The sequence below is a fragment of the Calypte anna genome, chromosome 5A, assembly GCF_003957555.1.
Source record: "Calypte anna isolate BGI_N300 chromosome 5A, bCalAnn1_v1.p, whole genome shotgun sequence".
NCBI classification, from domain to species: Eukaryota; Metazoa; Chordata; class Aves; order Apodiformes; family Trochilidae; genus Calypte; species Calypte anna.
The window spans coordinates 5,024,404-5,042,866 of NC_044251.1; the positions used below are offsets into that span (position 1 = coordinate 5,024,404).

Consider the following 18,463-nt stretch of genomic DNA (forward strand, 5'->3'; position numbering starts at 1 on the left):
GCTAAAATGTAATTTGTGATACCTACAAACAATAATCAGACTTGTTGCCCAGATATCACAAAAAAATCCACTCTTCTAGCTAAGGAGAACCACAGGAGAAAACTTACTTACAAAGTTTTTTAAGTATATACCTGCAGGTCCTGTTTTCTGCATCTCTTATATAGAAAATGCTCACTTTATTAATAATGTATATAAGGAATGGAAAATTTCCTACATCATCTTGTCTCTGATGATTCTCAGCCATTTATTTGATTGCCTTGTCATTAGCCATATAAATGAATCAGACACTTGAGTACAAGACTTGAAAAATTATCAGAGCCATTTCCATATCTTCCTAAGGGAAAGCCTCCTAGGTAGAACCAATCACCTACTGGGAGGTGTCCCTGCCCAAGTCAGGGGGATTGGAACTAGGTGATCCTTAAGGTCCTTTCCAACCCAGAAAATTCTGTGATGCTAATAACACAACCCAAGAGAAGACTCTGATGAGGAGATAAATTCCTTTTGCAATTATTTGAGCAGAAAAATGGTCTATTTTTAACCTCTTCCCCTATATATGTTTATGTAAATTAAATTTAATATTACAATATCCCCTTTGATCTTAGGCCAGCAAACTCTACCTAATGGATAGATGGGCAGCTCAAAAGCTGCATCCTGAAGTCATTAATTCATTGTATTAAAGATAAGTAAATTAATTATGTACAAAATCTTATGGAAGTCAAAAAGATGAACAGAAATTCACATTGCCCATTTCACCTGTTGCTTGTGAAACACCAAAAAAAACCTGTAATAGTGTAATCAGTACAACAGTCAGTGTAAGAAACAGAAGAAACTCCAAGAGGTTACTGTTTGCTTAGTACCCCCACTACCAGTAACAGTATAAAGCTAAACAACACTCACCTTTTTGCTGTTGGTTAGGAAAAGGTTGCGAGCTGAGGCTTTTTGTTTGTAAGCCTACAAAAGAAAACCAGCTTAAAATTAGTTAAAGGGTAATGGCTTCACACTATTTTACAATATTACTACCCAGTCTTCAGCAGATACATGTGCCAGTCTCAGCCATATACACTCCTCTACAACTGGGTGCAAACACTGTAATTAGTTTTTTATTTTGCCTGAAACAGCTTTTCATCCTTACTTAGCACACAAACGTATTTCAGCTCCTTAGGGACACAAGTAAACAATCTTTTTTCAGGCTCATTTCTTTAATTACCACTATTGCAGAGCACTGTTCTCCCATTTCACTGAATAACAAAAATATCCACTGTTTTCTAAAGATGTTAAGAATTAGTGCAGAACCTATGTTCATCACATGATCAAAATCAATCTTTTGAAAAAAGTAAGGTCTGTAACATTGCATCCTTTGCCTGGCTTTTAAATTCATGAAGATGCTATAACCATCACTCATTTTCAACTTTCTAGAATTCAAAGCCTCTTAACAGTGAACTCCAAACAGCAAGTTCTAAGTTCCACTTTGATCACACCTCAGAAAAACAGCAACCATGAACCAAGCTTGTATTTCAACTGTGGCTGAATTTTGTCTTGTACATGATACAAAGACTGTTTCTGAAATAAGTTTCAAAAAGATCCATGTTACAGTGACCAAAATCCCTTCCTGTATTTTACGTACAACCTAGGTAGTGGTTTACTTTCTGCTGCTGTCCTGTAGATTAGAAAGAATACCTGCAAGAGTTTACTGTAAGTCACAGAAAAGGCTGGGATAGCCAAATGAAAGCAGTGGCAAAGCACTGCATGATTCACTCAGGTATCACTGGTGACAAGAAATTCAAATTACTTGCTTATGGATTACAGAATATCAATTTGCTAATTAATGACCAACAGAAAAATCAGATCTTAAACTTCAATCTAATTTTCCAAGCGTCAACTCCTCACTAAGTTAATTTTCTATTTAATTTTCTTGCCATCATCACTGGACTGGTGCCATTAGCCAAACTCACCTTTGGCAACTCTTTTTTAACAATGCTGAGCCACACTTTCCGACGACGTGCATTGAGTTGCTCAATAGTCAGGTGCTTTTTCTTGGCCCCAGGTGGTGGTGTATCATGAGAAAACTTGGCAAAAACTTTGGTCTGATGATGGTGGTGCCGTGGTGACTCCTCTGAAGAGAGTTCCTCATCCCGTCTCCTCTTTTTCTTTACTTTTTTCAGCTTGCCTGCATGGAGACAATGATCATAAAAATGTAATTTTTTTTTTTGAGGTACATTTTGTCAGGTGTATTTCCTCAGCAAGCTATCCTTGTCAAGTAATGTGGGGAACCAACGAAAAAACAAACTTATCCATGTTTGCCATTTCTGGTACTATCCATTTATCATATTAGGTATATCCTCATTACTTTATCATGGAAAGATTTTCCTGTTTAATACAGTGGTGAAACACTATTTTTCCACCCAGGGAAACATGCTTTAGAAGTTAAAATGCCTGGAACCCAGTGTAATATTTCTTGCTTTGTCATAAAATTCTCCTTAAGACATGTAAAGGTAACAATGGGGGGACCCAAGGGGGATCACAAACCAAACTTCTCACCAGTTATGGCATGGTCTATCATGCATTACAAGTACCAGCTTTTCAGAGGAAAATTATACTGATTTCAGATATTACAAATATACTTTGTAAGTCTGCAAAAACATGGATGCAGCAAGATCAGTGGAAGGAAAAAAAAAACAAGACCACAGTCAAAGGAACTTGCAGAAAGACTGGAAGGAAGACCAAAATACCCCATTTAAAACACAGCTCAAACTTCAGTACTTGCACTAGAGAGACTTCACCTCACACTGACAGTTGACAGCCTTCTCTTCCTGCTTCCTTACAGCTTGACAGCTTGCTGCCAGCTCAATCAAGGGAGGAAACTGAACTTCCTGGCAAACATGAATCTGAGAAATTCCAGCTGAGGGGTTACAGAAGTGATTCTGTATTACCTCACACTGGGTCATGGATTCTGAGTTCCCTGTAATTTCCAGAAAATAAATCTTGACTCCCTATCATTTCTTGTTCACTAGAATTACATATTCAGGAATAAAGGCATTAAGAACAGGATAAGTTCTTACACTTTTCATGGAACTACTGTATTTTCAGTAGTAAATGGACCACGATGCAAAATTGAATTTATGCATTCCATTGATAAATCTATAAGGATATTTAGTTGCATAACTCATTCTAGATTGAGAGGTCCACAAAGAAAATCTGAAGCCATAAACTCTCAAGTCAGATTCCTTTTTTTTTTTTCTTCACCCTAACTTTCTAGAAGCCAGAAGATAAAGAACAGTATTTTCTGATGATTTTTAATTCAACAGAACCTGGGTATTTCCATGCAAAACCCTAGGGTTTTAAACATTTATGTTTACTGAAAGGAAATAATGCTAGAAAGAAAGTTAGTCACAGCACCCACTTAGAAAAACAAGGTTAGTGACTTTACCTTTTAATTTTTTCTCTTCTTTAAACTTCTTTTTCTTGGGCCCTAGCAGGTGACGCTGCTGCTCATAGTAGGGATCATGTGTAGACAGCAGCCCTGCACTGTAGTACTGATACTGCTGCAGCTGAAGGGGATGTAAATCAAAAACAGACACAGCAGATAACAGAGAGCAGGTTAAAAAAAAATAAAATCAGATTTTCATCATAAATAAGAGATAGGAAACAAGCACTTCTCCATATTTAGCATTGTTATCAAGCATCATACAGCATCCTAAGTGTAAACACTGCTCCAGAGGTGGCCTCCAAGTTCTACACAGGGAGTCAAATGCACAGGAAAAATGGGCAGTGAATCTTACACCTTCAAAACATTCTGCTCTTTTTCCATATGGGTGCTGCTCAGCAAGAGAGCACAATAATTAAGTGATACTATCATGGACCTCCTGCTTGTTTTACTTGCATTCCCAAATCACATACATATTCCAACACCAGCAAAACTAAACTTTGTGTTCTCCCCCTAATAACTGTGTACTGCTAATCTGAAAAATACCCCAGTTATTTCCATTGGATATTATTTCTCACTAATAGTAAGAAATAAGTATTTGTAAAAAAACTAACAAAGGTAAACCTGTGTACAAATATCTATGCAGTATTTCAAGATGTTAATACAATCTCAGTTTTGATTCAACAACAGAAAGACATGGACAGAAGCAAAGACCTCTGTGGGGAAGTATTTCTCCACTCTTCTGGAGAAATGTCAAAAGAATATGAAACAAGACAACAAATACTAATTTCAGACAAATACTCTGACCACAGAATAGGATCACTTCCTTCATTGGATACTACCTTCTGGTGCAATTCAAACAAACAATTAAAGTAATTTCTGCTGAAGCCTTTATAGTTTGAAGAAATACATGATCAGCACCAGAGGAGTCAGAGTTTGGTCTAATAAGAAGAAAAATGCAGAAGTGCATCAGACTATTTTCTTGAAAAAATAGTAGAAAAAGAAAAAAAAGGTAAGTAACACCTCAAGGAATAAGAGATATCAATATGGAAGAAAACTGGGACCTCCTCCTCAAGAAGACAGACATTGCCTTGGTATTTACCACCTCAGTGATGATGCATATAGGTTTAGATACACAATTTTAGTTTTGAAGAACAGCTACTACTCACTTAATTCACAGCACCTCAGTTTTCATACATACTACCAAAATATTGCATTCTATCTCCCTGCACTTGCTCTAGTGACTTGGACTAACTGTTGTGGAAGCTCTCTCTATATAACACATGTGCCTGTACTAGCTTCATAAATTATTGACAGATTCTCCACATAAGACAGCAACAGCTTTTTGGCTTGTATATGATTAATTAAATAAGCCTTGTCTAAAATGGATGTTAAAATTGTTCTAGTTTACCAAATAAAAGGGTATTTCTAGTCCATGAAATACTAGTTTTTCAGAAAAATGCAAGAGCAGTTAAAATACCACAGTTAAGGAGAAGTATAAAAATAGGGGAAATGTGAAAATTCTGGAATTTTACCTCTTTGTCTTTGCTGAATTTACTCTGATGAAGTTTTTTGTATTTGTGTAATCGCAGCATATTGTGAAGCTCCTCCCTTGAAAGAGAAAATTCTTCCTCCTCCTCTCCATCCTCATCACTTGGTGAATCTGTGTCACTGGAGTCATCACTCAGAAGGATACTCTAACAAGAATAAATGGAAACTAAATTAATAATCACAAGTCCCTGTACTGAATAGTTTATTTATACAAAGCACTCTTGAGCCTTTACCTATTAAAGGCTGCAGGTATGGCCCAACAGTAACACTTGACATGTACAGAGTGTCTTCCACCTCAAATGGAAGATAACTCTCCTGAGGTACAGTACTGTGTAGCAGTGAGTCCAAAACATCTTTTCTGATTTGGAGGAAGGCAGTTTTCTGTTACTTTAGTGATATTTAAGTAATTTGAGAACCCACTTGGGTTCTGTTTGTAGTTTTGGAACACTCTTTCCAGCAGTGAGGAAATCCAGGATATCTGCAGGGGTACTTGTGATGTACATGGTTGCAGGTGCCCTCCTATCCCCCTTGTAGCTCACTCTGCTATTCTGCCACTTCTGTCCCCAGCAGTGACCACAGATTTGGCTCTTGTCTCACTTCCTGACAACCTTTTTTTGCTACCTAGAGAAGGCCACAGTACAATGAAATGCAAAGATGGCATAAAGCCACCATTCCACTTTCTCCTTCCATCCTCATTTGGATCCTATATGTAGTTCATCTGTGAGACAAATTTTCAGCCAAGTCCCCAAAATCCATTTAATATATTTTATAACAACTCATTTTAATTTGAACAGTGTAGTAAAATTACTTCAAATTTCTGAATGTTTACTCACTGTGAAATTTAACTACAATGTTGCTGTTCACCAAAACTGAAATGCCTACTGTCTGTTTTGCTACATGTCAAATAACTGTTACATACTCTTCTTCCTTTTGATTTCCAGGATAAAAAGCCTTTGTAGAATGTATTTTTTCTTTGGTAAGTTTTTTTGCTTAATGTAAAACAAACAAAAAATCTTTTATTCTTAGCAAGGGACACTAACTCCAGTTACCTCAAAAAAAAACCAAAAACAGTGCAAACCAGTCCTTTTGGAGCCCTCTTTTCAGCAACACAAGACATTATCACATCTCTGTATTACCTTATGCCTCTTTTTTCAGTGTAAGATTCTGCATTAATTAAATTGCATCATGTGATTTAGGGCAGTGCTTAAAACATACTAGTATAGCTACACTCAGTAGTACATGTAAAGAAAAACTAAATTGACTATTCAGATACAAAAAAACCTACTATAAAACTTACTATATTTGGAAATTTTGTGATAATGCTGTGACCAGTGCTCAACTTATTTTCTTGTTGCCACTTGCTTGCTTTCATATTTCTACACCATGATATATACAGGATGACAAGATCATTCACCACCATCTACAGGGTGCCATCTGGGACTCACAGATTTCATAATAGCTGCATTTCTTTCCATTATTCTTACCTTCAGCCACTTTCTGCTCTTCTTCAGTTTGGAGAAGTTATACAAGCTCCCTTTTTCAGACTTTGGTTCTGTTTAGAGAAAAGATAAAAATAATGTTCTTAAGAAACATTCCCCAACTTAAGAAGCTTTCCCCAACTTATCCCCAAGAAAACAGACATTAAGCTGCATGTCTACCTGGCTGCAGTACTCCATTTAGGGAATGTGTGTTCAGCATTCCAGAATTCCCTGCTCCAGAAGATTCCCCAAGTAAAGAGTTTGGAAGCTCTTCCTTAACTTGCATCAGGGGATCCCCAGATTGAGGCAGCAAGGGATTGTCATCCAGTCCATCTTCACTTTCATCACTGCAAGATGATACACAGTACAGTTAAAGGAAAATACTCAAAAGAGGAGATGCTCAATTTTCCTACACATGGACATTTGTCTACAGGCTTGAGAATTCAGATAGCTTCAGGTGTAATTTTACACATTAGAAACCACAGAATTCTCGTGGTTAGAAAAGACCCCTAAGATCACCAACTGTATGGTGACACGGGGTTTTAAATACCTACAGGGATGGTGACTCCACCACCTCCTTGGGCAGCCTGCTCTCTCAGTGAAAGAAATTATTCCTCATATCTAGTCTAAACCTTCCTGATGCAATTTCAGGCTATTTCCTCTATCATTATTTACTTGAGAGAAGAGATGAACACCCAACTCCCTTGACCCTCCTTTCAGGTAGCTGTAGAGAGCAATAATGTCTCCTCTCAGCCTCCTCTTCTCCAAATTAAACATTCCCAGTTCCCTCAGCCTCTCTTCATAAGACTTGTGCTCTAGACCCTTCATCACCTTGTTTGCCCTTCTCTGAACTCCCTCCAGCACCTCAATGCCTTTCTGGCAGTGAGGGTCCCAGGACCGGACACTACTTCAGGTGCAACCTCACCAATGGGGTGTGATCACTCCTTTCTCCTGATGGTCACACTATTCCTGATACAAGCCAAGATGCTCTCAACCTTTTCAGTCACGTGGGCAAATTGCCAGCTCATGTTCAGTCAGGTACTGGCCAGCACCCCCAGGTCCATTTCCTCTGGGCAGCTTTCTAGCCACTCCTTCCCAAGCCTGCAGTATTGCCCGGAATTGCTGTGACTGAAATGCAAGACCTGACACTTGGCTTTGTTAAACCTCACAGGACTGACCTCAGCCCACTGATTCACCCTATCCAGATCCCTCTGCAGAACCTTTCTTTCTACCCTCAAGCAGACCAACACTCCCACCCAACTTGGTGTCATCTGCAAACCTGCTAAGGAAGCATTCAATCCCCCAATTCAGATCACTGAAGAAGGTACTGAACAAGACAGAATTGAGCCCTGGGGAACACCACTGGCCCACCAACTAGATTTAATTCCATTGGCTACAACTCCCTGGGCCCAGCCATGCAGCCAGGTTTTAACCCACCAAAGAGTCTATGCCATGAGCCACCAGCTTCTCTAGGAGAATGCTGTTAAGTCAGTGTCAGAGGCTTTACTAAACTCCAGGCAGGCAATGTCCACAGCCTTTCCCTTGTCCACTTGGCAGGACACCCGAGTGTGGAACCAGATCAGATGGGTCAAGCAGGACCTGCTTTTCCTGAACCCATGCTGGCTGGGCCTGATCCCCTGGCTGTCCTGCATTTGCCATGTGAATGCACTCAAGATTAATTTCTCCATAATTTTTCCAGGCACCAAGGTCAGGCTGACTTGCCTGGGAAGGTAATTTGGGGGTTTTTTTCTGCAGGAGCCAGGCTGCTCAGTCTCACATCCAGGGAGTGACAGCCCTGCTCAGCTTCATGGGCCAAACACTCTGAGCATTACACAAGCCCATGTGGCTTCTCAATATTGCTGCTGCTAATTTCCTGTTAAACCCTCAGCAGAAGTTAATCATTAGCTCAGCTTGCCTATGCTATCAACCCTGCACCTTCAGACTTTAACTAGGTATATAATTAGAGAAGTATGAACTAAGCAAGAAGCCAGTATCAAGAAAAAACAAAGCAAAATATTGTTATCCTCAGCACTACTGAGGATTTCTTTACATGTGAGAAATATAAAGCTATACTTTTCTACTCCTTTTTTGGATCTTATTACATGGTTGTAAATAAACTCATTATCTATTACCCATACAATTATCAGTAGTGTAATTCTACAGTTCCAAAATACTGATGAAATTAAATGTAAATTGCTTTGGGACAGAGATGTTCTTTGGTGACTCACTTCTTACTGTTACAACATATCTGTGTGCAAATTCTGCATTTGATAAGTCTTTGCACTTCACTGGTGGCTAGAGGCCAGCTCCCTGAAAAGTCAAGTTGGAGCTTCTTTATCCTACTTTTTGTAGGCAAAGAAGTTTTGGCCATTCAGCTAGGAAAAGAGCTTTAAAACACTGTGCTGATTTGTACCTGGGCAGGTAACACACTGAATTTTCAGTGAAAGCTAAGAAAAGCACAATGCAAGATTTTTAACAGAAAAGAGTTTATAATCAGCAACTCACTATTAAACCCTTAATGTGGTGTTACCTAATAACAATATAATAGAAATGTCTTTCAAGGGTATTCCCAATGAAATGGGAAAGGTTTTGGTACCTGGATATACTCCTGTTAAAGATGGCAGAGGTCTGTCGTAAAAACTGATCCAGTTGCAGAGCTTTCTCCAGATATTGCAGATAAAGGGGTTTTGCCAGCTCTGAGCAGCTGCCATCCTCCTTGGCTCCCAACTCTGAGGCCATAGAACAAACTTCTCTTCATGCACAGGCACCACTGAACACAGAGCTGTTAAGAAAAAACAAAAGTCATCAGCACCATCACCTCTGAAAGGACCCAACTCAGTGAGCAGTTCAATCTCCTGCATGCTGCACATTTCACATAAAGCTCAGGTTGCAATTAATAGGGACCTCAAACACAAATTCACACTAAACTTTCCACCACAATATCACCCTAGCCAAAACTGACATTTTTTGTTTCCTCTTTTATGACTTTGCAGATAGATGCTGTTTAATAGGAATGAGCACTGCACTGATCTACAATGATAATCCAAGAGGTGACACAGAAATGCAAAGTACAATAAAGCCAGTCCTTGAGCATATAAAACTTTCATCACTATTAAAGATAACTTCACTCCAAACAGAGGGCAGCCATGTAATATCCAAGTTGAAGGAAATAAATTACATTATTATTAAGTAGAAGCACATATATAAACTACTCCAAAAAGGAAGAACTACTTAAAATATTGTTCTTCTGTTGTTTTTACCATTCAGTTCACAGCTGCTGTCTATAAAATTCTTTTGAGCCCTCCTTTCCTTCAATGCAATGCTCTCCTCCAGCACTCTGAACACAGCTCTCACCTGCTGAAAATCAAGCTACAAATATTTGACCAAAAAAAAAATCTTCCACTGTAAAATTCAACTGTTATCTTTATTAAAGAAGTAACACATAATGAACAACTTATTACATACTTCTTATATTCATAATTTGAGAACATACTCTAAGCTTTATGCTTTTCAACTAGTAAGCCTAGCCTGTGTGGTTTCCATTTTATATTCTCAGGATTTTAGATTCTTAAAAAAGCAAACATCCCACCTGCAATATTTGCATAATACACACTTGAAAAACAAAGCTATCAAAACATATTATTGCTCTGTCAAATGCATTTTATTTTCCTTCAACTACAAAAGATGTCATAATGGCTGTTATAGTAACAAGTCTGTCAACTGGAATTTTAATTTTCTTCAGTTACAAAAGATGTCATTGTTACATCACTTGTTACAGTAATGGTAAGGTTATTTTAAATTATTTCTAAAGCCCCAGTTGTTAGTGCAAAACCAAAAGTGCTGCCAATACCCTAAATATAATAACGTTTATTAGCAAATAAATGCCTTAAACTTTTGCTTCTGGTGGAGGAAAAAGAACCTCAGCTTGTGAAAGTCTTCAATTAATTGCTCTTCTGAAGGATACTTCTGATGTCTATCACTTCTTAAAAATATTACAAAGCCTGAAGCAAACTTGACATTTATTTCCTGCAAAACATTTGGTAAATTACTAAAACATTAATGACTAAATTGTTTTAAGTATATATAAGGGAAGACATAGGCTGAGTATCTGGTCTGCAGATTGTTCTCTCTTCATGTATACAGTCCAAAAAACAGCATTTAACTTTTTCCAAATCTTTTACCCCCAAAAAATACAGAACAGATTCAAATTCAGTTACAAAAACTATAAGCAATTACCACCTTGAGATTAATGACCATGGCTGAATAAGAACAAATTTTATTTCTTAATAAACACCTACTCTTTAACATCTTTACACATACAGGATAAACAAACAGCGTGCCACAAACTGTTAGACAGGGTAGGAGCCCTGATTTAAAAATTATTTTTAGACTGAAGCTATCCAAGGTCAGCCTTCTATATGCTGATCTTCATACACCTAACAGAAACTGAATGATTGACCTGTTATCAAATGCCTAGATCCAGCAGAGGTTAATAGACAGAACAGAGCCCCTGAAAGCTCCTCTACAATAAAGGTGTTAAGACACATATGGATGAAAAGTTTTTTTTAAAACATAAGTCCTATTTCTCAACAGCCATCTGAAAAAAGCCAACCTAAAATCAAGACCTGCCTTCCAAGAGACAGAGCCAGAAAGGGGTTAAAAAAAAGGTTTTAGATATTAGGAAGAAGCTCTTCACCATGAGGGTGGTGAAATACTTGCCCAGAGGAAGCCTCATCCATCCCTGGAATTTTTTAAGGCCAGGCTGGACAGGGCTTTGAGCAACCTGATCTGGTGGGAGGTGTCCCTGCCCATGGCAGGGGGGTTGGAATTGGATGATCTTAAAGGTTCCTTCCAACCCTGAAAATTCTGTGATTCTAAAACAAGTGGAAACCTGAAACTTGTGTCTCTGATGGAAGAAATCACTCAGGACATAGAAAAGTACACCAAGAAGGTAAGAATTTTTCTTTTTCAGATCACCAACAAAATGATATATTACAGGAGCAAGATTCAATCCCCATCATACCAGAAAAAGTATGGTGATTCCTTTATCACTCCATTTCAAAACATATCTGCCAACAAGACCACATTTTGTTAAAAACACAGTTATTTTACTTCTCCAGACAAAATGCCATCTGCACCCCTTGTTTGATGATTTTACTCAGAAATAAAAAGCATCTCCCACCTGTTTATTCTCCTCCCCAAAACTCAACATCTAGTGGCACTGCCAGAAAGAAATGTGTCCCCAAGGCTCCCAGAGAACACAGGACACTCTGAGGAAGCTAACAAACTAAATGTATTCTTCTGCACCCCAATGAGCCTTTTCCTCACAAAACTATTAAAGCTTAACAGCAAAATAAAGGGAAATAATTAAGACAGAATTGAGGCTAATATTTCAATTGAGGGACAGCAAACAGGCCAGAGGCAAAACAATCATATTCTTCATCTAAAATGAGCAACTGGATGTTTTTCTAGCTGCCCAGATGCACCTGCCTAAGCCAACCTAAGTGGGTCCAGACTGGATCAGCACCTCTCCTCCACACCAGCCATGGTGCTCCTCCAGCTTCCTGCTCATACAGCTTAAAAGATAACCCAGGAGAAGACAGTCTTAAGATATAGATGAAAATAATGCTGTCAGATATGGTTAGCAATTAGAAAATGAAGTTATTTGCTCAGGAGTGGTTCAATCCTACTGCAGAGGTCCCAGGCAAATATGAAAACAAGTGTCTGCAGTTCCTCCAAAGAGTAGGTTTAATTCCTTATTTTAACATATTAAATCTCCTTGTTTGTAAACTCTGCTAAGCATGTACACTCATACATACTTTTTCCAGATACCCAAGTTCTCAAATATTACTTCCCAGGTTAGGAAACCTTACATTTCAACATTTCATAAAGTTCTCCTTGTGGTGACAGAGTGTAAGTACCATGCATTCTACCTGCAGAAAAAGTCAAGGTTTTACTTGTCTTCCTATTTTAATTATCTCAAAAGGCTCCTGTACATACAAAGTTAATTTCTCTTGTCCTCAAAACAGTTACTTGTCTGTATCCAACCTACCAAATTAACAAATAAACACAGGGGGAGCTTAGCAATATTCTTAAACTCATTAACAATGTCTACACCAAATTCAGTAAGTGTAACATGGACAATACTGAATAGAGAATAGCCCAGACACTGAATTCAGCCTTTCATTTATTTATATGCTGTCACACAGTGCTTCTCTCCTGATTGAAGTAATAATACATGAAGCCAGATTGACACAAGCCAGATACTTTTTAATTTTCTTTTATTTTGTTCCTATTCTAGGCTTTAACAAACCCAGATTTTCAAAAACTTCTTGAAAACTGAAGTCAAAGAAGATGGGAGGGAAAAAAAGCGAGAGGCACATACAGTGGCAACCTACAGTAGGTAACAGTGCTCAGGACATCAACAGGACAGCTTCAGTGGATTTATATGGTGATGACATTCATTCCATTTCACCATTTTTTAAACAAATCTATCCTTTTTTCTACTCAGTTTAAGGAAGATTGCAAAAATACATGTTTTTGAAATGTTTTAATTATTGATGCCACTATTTAGATAAATACTGGTCTTACTGGACACAAAATGACTGGATGCTGCTGAGTAATCTTTCTGCCATCACAGCTTTCTTACTGATACCTGCCAGTTTTATGTTAAGCTTCAGCATCAATAGTTATTTGCCTTCTCCACTCATCTCCCCTAGAGCTGTAACAGTTTCAAAAATCAGAATCTGGAAATAAATAGCTGCTGCCCTGCCTGGCTGGCACTTTGAATCCTCTAACCTTACTTAACCAGAAGCTCACACTGAAACCATTTCATTTTATCATGTGTCCCTTTGAATTATTAAAACCACAAATCAAATGCCATCAGCAGGATCTTGGTTATATATATATATATATCAATTTCATACATATAACCTTCCTAATGAAGGTTAGGACCTAAGTTCAGTTAAAGATCTTTTAAAGATCTAAGTTCAGTTCTGAAGAAATGTTCCTTGTCCCATTTTTAATCACGTTGCTTAGTTCAGTATTTAAGTATAGGTGTGGGGATTTTTCACTCACTTTTTTCAAGTCTGCCCATGACAACACCTAGACAGTAAGTAAACACCCAGCACTGGAGAAGAATCCTCCAAAGATGTCTGTAAAGAACAATTGTTTTATAACAAGGTTTCTAAGTTTTATACCCACCCAGCAGCACCAACCAAATTGCAAAAACACCATTCTCAGCAAGCAGTTAGCTTTAAAAGTAGATTCTCCTAGTTTAAACAAACATCCACATGTTATTTCTCTAAGTGACATCCAACAGCTTTTTGCTACCAGTATCAAAGTAAAGCAGAAGCTCCACAGGTGCAAATGCACAGTTTGGCACTTGTGCCTAGCTGCAAGCTAAAAAGGATTTGCTTTTGTACAGCTGTTACATACAGTACTTTTTCTTTCAGGAGGTTTTTTTTTTTTTAATTATTTTCCTTTCAGTTGCTTGGAATCTCTACATGTCAGCTAAGGCCCAGAGGATTACTCTTTCTTCTCTTTATGCCTAAGACTCACATCAAACATTACAGTAAATAAGGGTAACAAGTAAATTCCCACCTGAAGGCACACAGGCCAAGACAAGCTGCCATGGAGGAAGGTACAAATCAGCAGCTAATCCACAGAGCCCCTTCTCAGCCTGTGACAAATGCATGGCAAACCAGGGAGGTAAAACTAATTCAGAGGTTCTTGCCTGCCACACACTAAGTGCATGCATACAAAGCCTTCTTCCCAGCTGGCAGATGAGCATCTCTGATTTGTTCCAGCATTTCAGCCCACATGAGTTCCTTACCTTTCCTCTATCCAAGTGTAAGCACACTGACAAAACATTTAAGTGGGCAAAAAACTCAAAATCCCAGTTTACACACTGGAAGTTTGTATTCCTCATATCCCAATTTACAGCACTGAAAGTGTTATCCTTAAATCAGGTTTAAAAACTGAGAGCATGAATACAACCTCTGCGCTGTCTTAGGTCCCTCATAATTTAAGCAATTTCTGTCTTGTTTTTTTTTTTCCCCACATGCAGTCTTCTTGTGCTTTGCATTTTGGCAACCTATCAAGAGAGATTTTTTCCAGACTGATAGGAACACCTAAGATACTTTTCAAGAAACTTCCAACCAAGATAAAGAACTCAGAAAAACAGAATACTGTTAAGAACTTCCTGCTGTCACGTCTCCAGAATAGCCCCTGACACAAACCTACAAACCCACACAGAAGATTAAATCAAAATCTATACAGAAAACTTGTATTAGCACAGTAATACAGGCTAGATATATTATTGACAGGTTTCTTTAAAATCGTGTAATCTCTAATACAGTCAACTGTGGCCTAAAAAACCTGAGGAGGTATGTTGCTTGGAGGAGAGTTTCAAGCTCTTCCTTCCCCTCTCATATTTCAGCTTGAGTTGATAAACATAAAGTTACACTGACAACCACTTTCTAGGGTATGGGATATACCAGGTCTTAAAGCAGAACATAATCCCCATAGTGTCTTTTCAGAACAATCTTTAATATGACTTTGATACATAAGAAATTATTACTTAAAAAAAAACAAAAACAAAAACAAAAAAAACCCAACCAAACAAACAAAAAACAAACTACCACCACCAAAAAAAGAACAGCTAGGAAGCTATTTAATACAAACCTAAAGCCCCAAGTCTTCACTAAACTAAAGCTGAATGAATGAAATACATGTATGCACTACTGAAGTGTAAGCTCACGCCACGTCAGATGGAAATTAAATATAAGCCATTTTAATTGCTTTTTTGAGTAATGAAATCTAATTAAAACTAGATACTGGCCTGTATATAGTACTTTGATGCTTTGCTTTTCTAGTAAGATTTTATATTGTTTTCTGTGGAATGAGACAGCATTTCATGGATCTCTGTTCCACCTTTTAGTTGCTTTTAAATATAGAAGAGCACCAAGTGGGGCACAGGTGATGTTTTCTACTTGCGAAAATAACAGTTACAGATAGGGCCTAACTTATTATTTATAAAAAAAGCCAAAACACTTTAGAGTGCTACAAAGTATTATTAGAAGCATACACTAAAAATAGAATGGAATACCTGAAAATATATTAATTGGCATGTTGCACCTCTGCTTCCCCGTTTAAATTAGCAGCAGAAGAAACCTAATTATCAGTTATTAGTATTAGAAACCTAAATATTAGTATTATTAGTTAGTACACAACAGCACTCAGTCCTATCCTCACACACTGCCATAGCTTCACTCCTCTCTCCATGAACTAAAAATACAAACTGCTTGGACATTTTCAGTCATGTTCTGGTTTTACTCCCTCCTTGAAAAGAGAACCAAGTCCAAGAAAGCTTTAAGCTGACCATTTGTTATTTGCCATCTAAACCAGCATCTAATTTATCTCATCAAATAGCATGCTTACTACAAGACTTAATGTAACATTATACCCAAAATTATACCCAAAATGGAACAAAATGCACTCATTTACACAGTTAAGTAATACAAGAGAGTGCTTCAAACAACAGTATATGTGTGACGGACTAGAAATTAATTACAGGAAACATCCTTAAATGTTGGGAGAAAGGTTCAAGCTGCAGTCCTGTTTCTTGTACTTTTCCCATCAGTATCTCACCAACCTCTTACTCACACACATTAGAGGTAAGATAAATACATAATTTCTGAATTATGTAAATTTAAAAAAGGTGAGTTTTGGTCACACAGAGGTGTTATCAGATGTGCTATACAAATCGATACAGCAACTTGTTCATATCAGAGAAAATTAAGTTCTCATAAGGCACATAAAGTCATTTCACTCTAAAAGAGGAACCTGACTAGCACCACTTTTTTCACGCAAAGAATAACCTCAAGTAAATTAAATTATTATCATCACCTACACCGCTGCTGGGAGGGAAACTGGCCACACAGGGTCAGCAACATATACCTCAGAAAACAAACGTATAACGCTAAATAACACTAATCACCATAAAAATCGCATTAGCCTACGTGTTCGCAGCCTTAACAGGATTAGTCTTCGTACTACGGCTTTCCAGGGGGTTATTTTACAGCCTGACATACCCACCAGCCTGAAGAAGAACCTTAAACCATGTTTAACGTTCACCGACCAAACACTTGTTTTTCGGCAACGGCCCCGCCGCTCTGGCACCCAGCACCTTCCCGCAGCTGCCGGGCGCTCTTCGGTCGGAGCTGGCGAGCAGCTCAGGCCCTCACCGTGCGGGCCGCTGCCGGGCAGAGCCTCGCACTCCGGAGCAGCCTCCGCGTTCTAACCGCAGCCTTGGTTGCATCATGCGGCCGGCGCGCACACACGGGGCTGCCGGGGCGGGGAGAGCCCCGAGAATCTCCCTTCTCTCTGCAGCCAGAGGGACCAAAGCCCCGCTCTGACATTTCCCCGAGCGCTGCCGGCAGGACCTGCCCCGCGGCTGCAGGACGGAGCCTGGAAACCGACGCGGCGCAGGAAACACCGCGCTCCCCCCCGTGACGCGGCTCTACCGGCCCCGCCGCCGCCGCCCTCGCCGAGCAAACCCGCACCCCCACTCTCTTCCCTACCCCCCCCCCCCTTTTCCCCACTTTGCCCCCGCGCACGCGCCCCCCGCACGCACGTGTGCCCGCAGGTGCACAGCGCAGCCCCCGCCCCTCCCCCGCACGGGGCCGCCGCCGCGCAACCCCCTCACCCATCCTCCCCCCGGTTCCTCTCCTCCATCCCCCCCCCTCCCCTCCACTTCCCCCCCTGCTCCCCGAGGGCTGTGGCGGGGGGGGAGGGGGTCCCCGGAGACCGCTCGGCTCCGGGCGGGGGAGGGGCGGCTCCTGCGCCGGTATATCGGGGCGCATCCAGCGGGCAGGGCGGGGAAGGGGCCTGTCTCTTTAAGAAGAGGCCCGGCTGCCGCTGAGCTGGGGGGTGAAGCCGCGGCCTGCCCCAGCAGAGCCCCGTTACCGCCTCTCGTTGCCCTAGCCCGGCGTGTCCTTGCTTGGTCGCTGCTGCGGCGTCTCACCTGGATAGCGGGCCCGGCTACGGCGTGGCGGCGGCGGGGGGCTGGGGGTGTCTCCTGGGCTCGCTCCCCCCGTTCGTTCCACCCGGCCTCTCGCCCCGCGTTGCCGAGGCTGCCGCTGCCTGTCTCCTGCCGCGGGGCGCTCTCGACTCCTGCCTCGCCAAGATGGCGCCCGCGCTGCTGCTGAGGAGGAGGCGGCGGCTGCGGGCGCTGGGACGGCGGCGGCGGCCACTTTCGCTCACTGAGAGGAGAGGAGCAGGGACACGGGGAGCCATGGCGGGGGGGAGGAGAGGCGCCATGGCCAGGCCTGAACAATCGAGCTCCGCATTCCTCCCCGCCGCCCCGGTCGCCCCTCTGGGTCCCGCCGCCCCGCCGGCCCCGCCGCAGCAGCCGCTCCGCTTTAGCTCCCGCACCGCGGGCGCCGTCCCTACCCGCAACCCGCGGGGGGCCCGCGCCCATCGATGCGCTCCGCGGGCCGATTGGTAGAGTCTGGCGCTGACGGAAATTGCCGAAGGGACTCGGCCGAAAGCGGCCGGGTGAAACGAGCGAGCGAGTCTCGCGCGAGGCGGGGCGGGCTCTCGCGGTGCTGGCGCGAGGGGGCGGGTGCGTGCCGGAAGTCGGCCCCGCTCGCCCTTGAGCCGCCGGAAGGGCCGCGGGGCGGGAGCGTGAGGGGAGCGCAGGGGCCGCCGCTGCCGCCGCTGCCTCTCCCGGGAGGGCGGAGGGGAGGCCCGGGCTGTGTCCCCCCCATCCACCCGTTCAAACCACGCAGCAGGCAGCGGGGGCGTGGCCTGGCCGCCCTCGGGCGCGGGGAGAGTGTTGAGGGGCAGAGGGCGATGGAAGCAGGGGCACCGAGAGGGCTCACGGCAGAAAAAAGGGGGGGGCGGCTGGAGTGCGGTGTGTGTGAGGAATTAGGGACAAAAATCGGGACAAAACGCGGCTGAAGGGTAATGGTGAGGTAGCAGACTTGGAGCAACTCGTTAAGAGAGT

At 41.5% G+C, this 18,463-nt stretch overlaps 1 protein-coding gene across 3 annotated transcripts in view; it reads right to left on the reverse strand.

The window, feature by feature from the left end:
- Positions 1–17,813, reverse strand: part of INO80 (INO80 complex ATPase subunit) — a 68,250-nt gene extending 50,437 nt beyond the window's left edge. The window contains exons 1-8 of one of the 3 annotated variants that reach the window (XM_030451994.1): positions 17,480–17,813; positions 9,050–9,235; positions 6,634–6,800; positions 6,460–6,527; positions 4,960–5,121; positions 3,428–3,548; positions 1,953–2,167; positions 898–951 (exon numbers count right to left, since the gene is read on the reverse strand). In XM_030451994.1, the coding sequence (XP_030307854.1) occupies positions 898–951; positions 1,953–2,167; positions 3,428–3,548; positions 4,960–5,121; positions 6,460–6,527; positions 6,634–6,800; positions 9,050–9,192 (930 nt within the window). In that variant the 5' untranslated portion in view covers positions 9,193–9,235; positions 17,480–17,813. Of the gene's footprint in view, positions 1–897; positions 952–1,952; positions 2,168–3,427; positions 3,549–4,959; positions 5,122–6,459; positions 6,528–6,633; positions 6,801–9,049; positions 9,236–16,547; positions 16,935–17,479 lie in introns of those variants that run through there. The other 2 variants (XM_030451997.1, XM_030451995.1) reach the window with 2 other exon arrangements.
- Between the last annotated feature and the right edge of the window lie 650 nt (positions 17,814–18,463).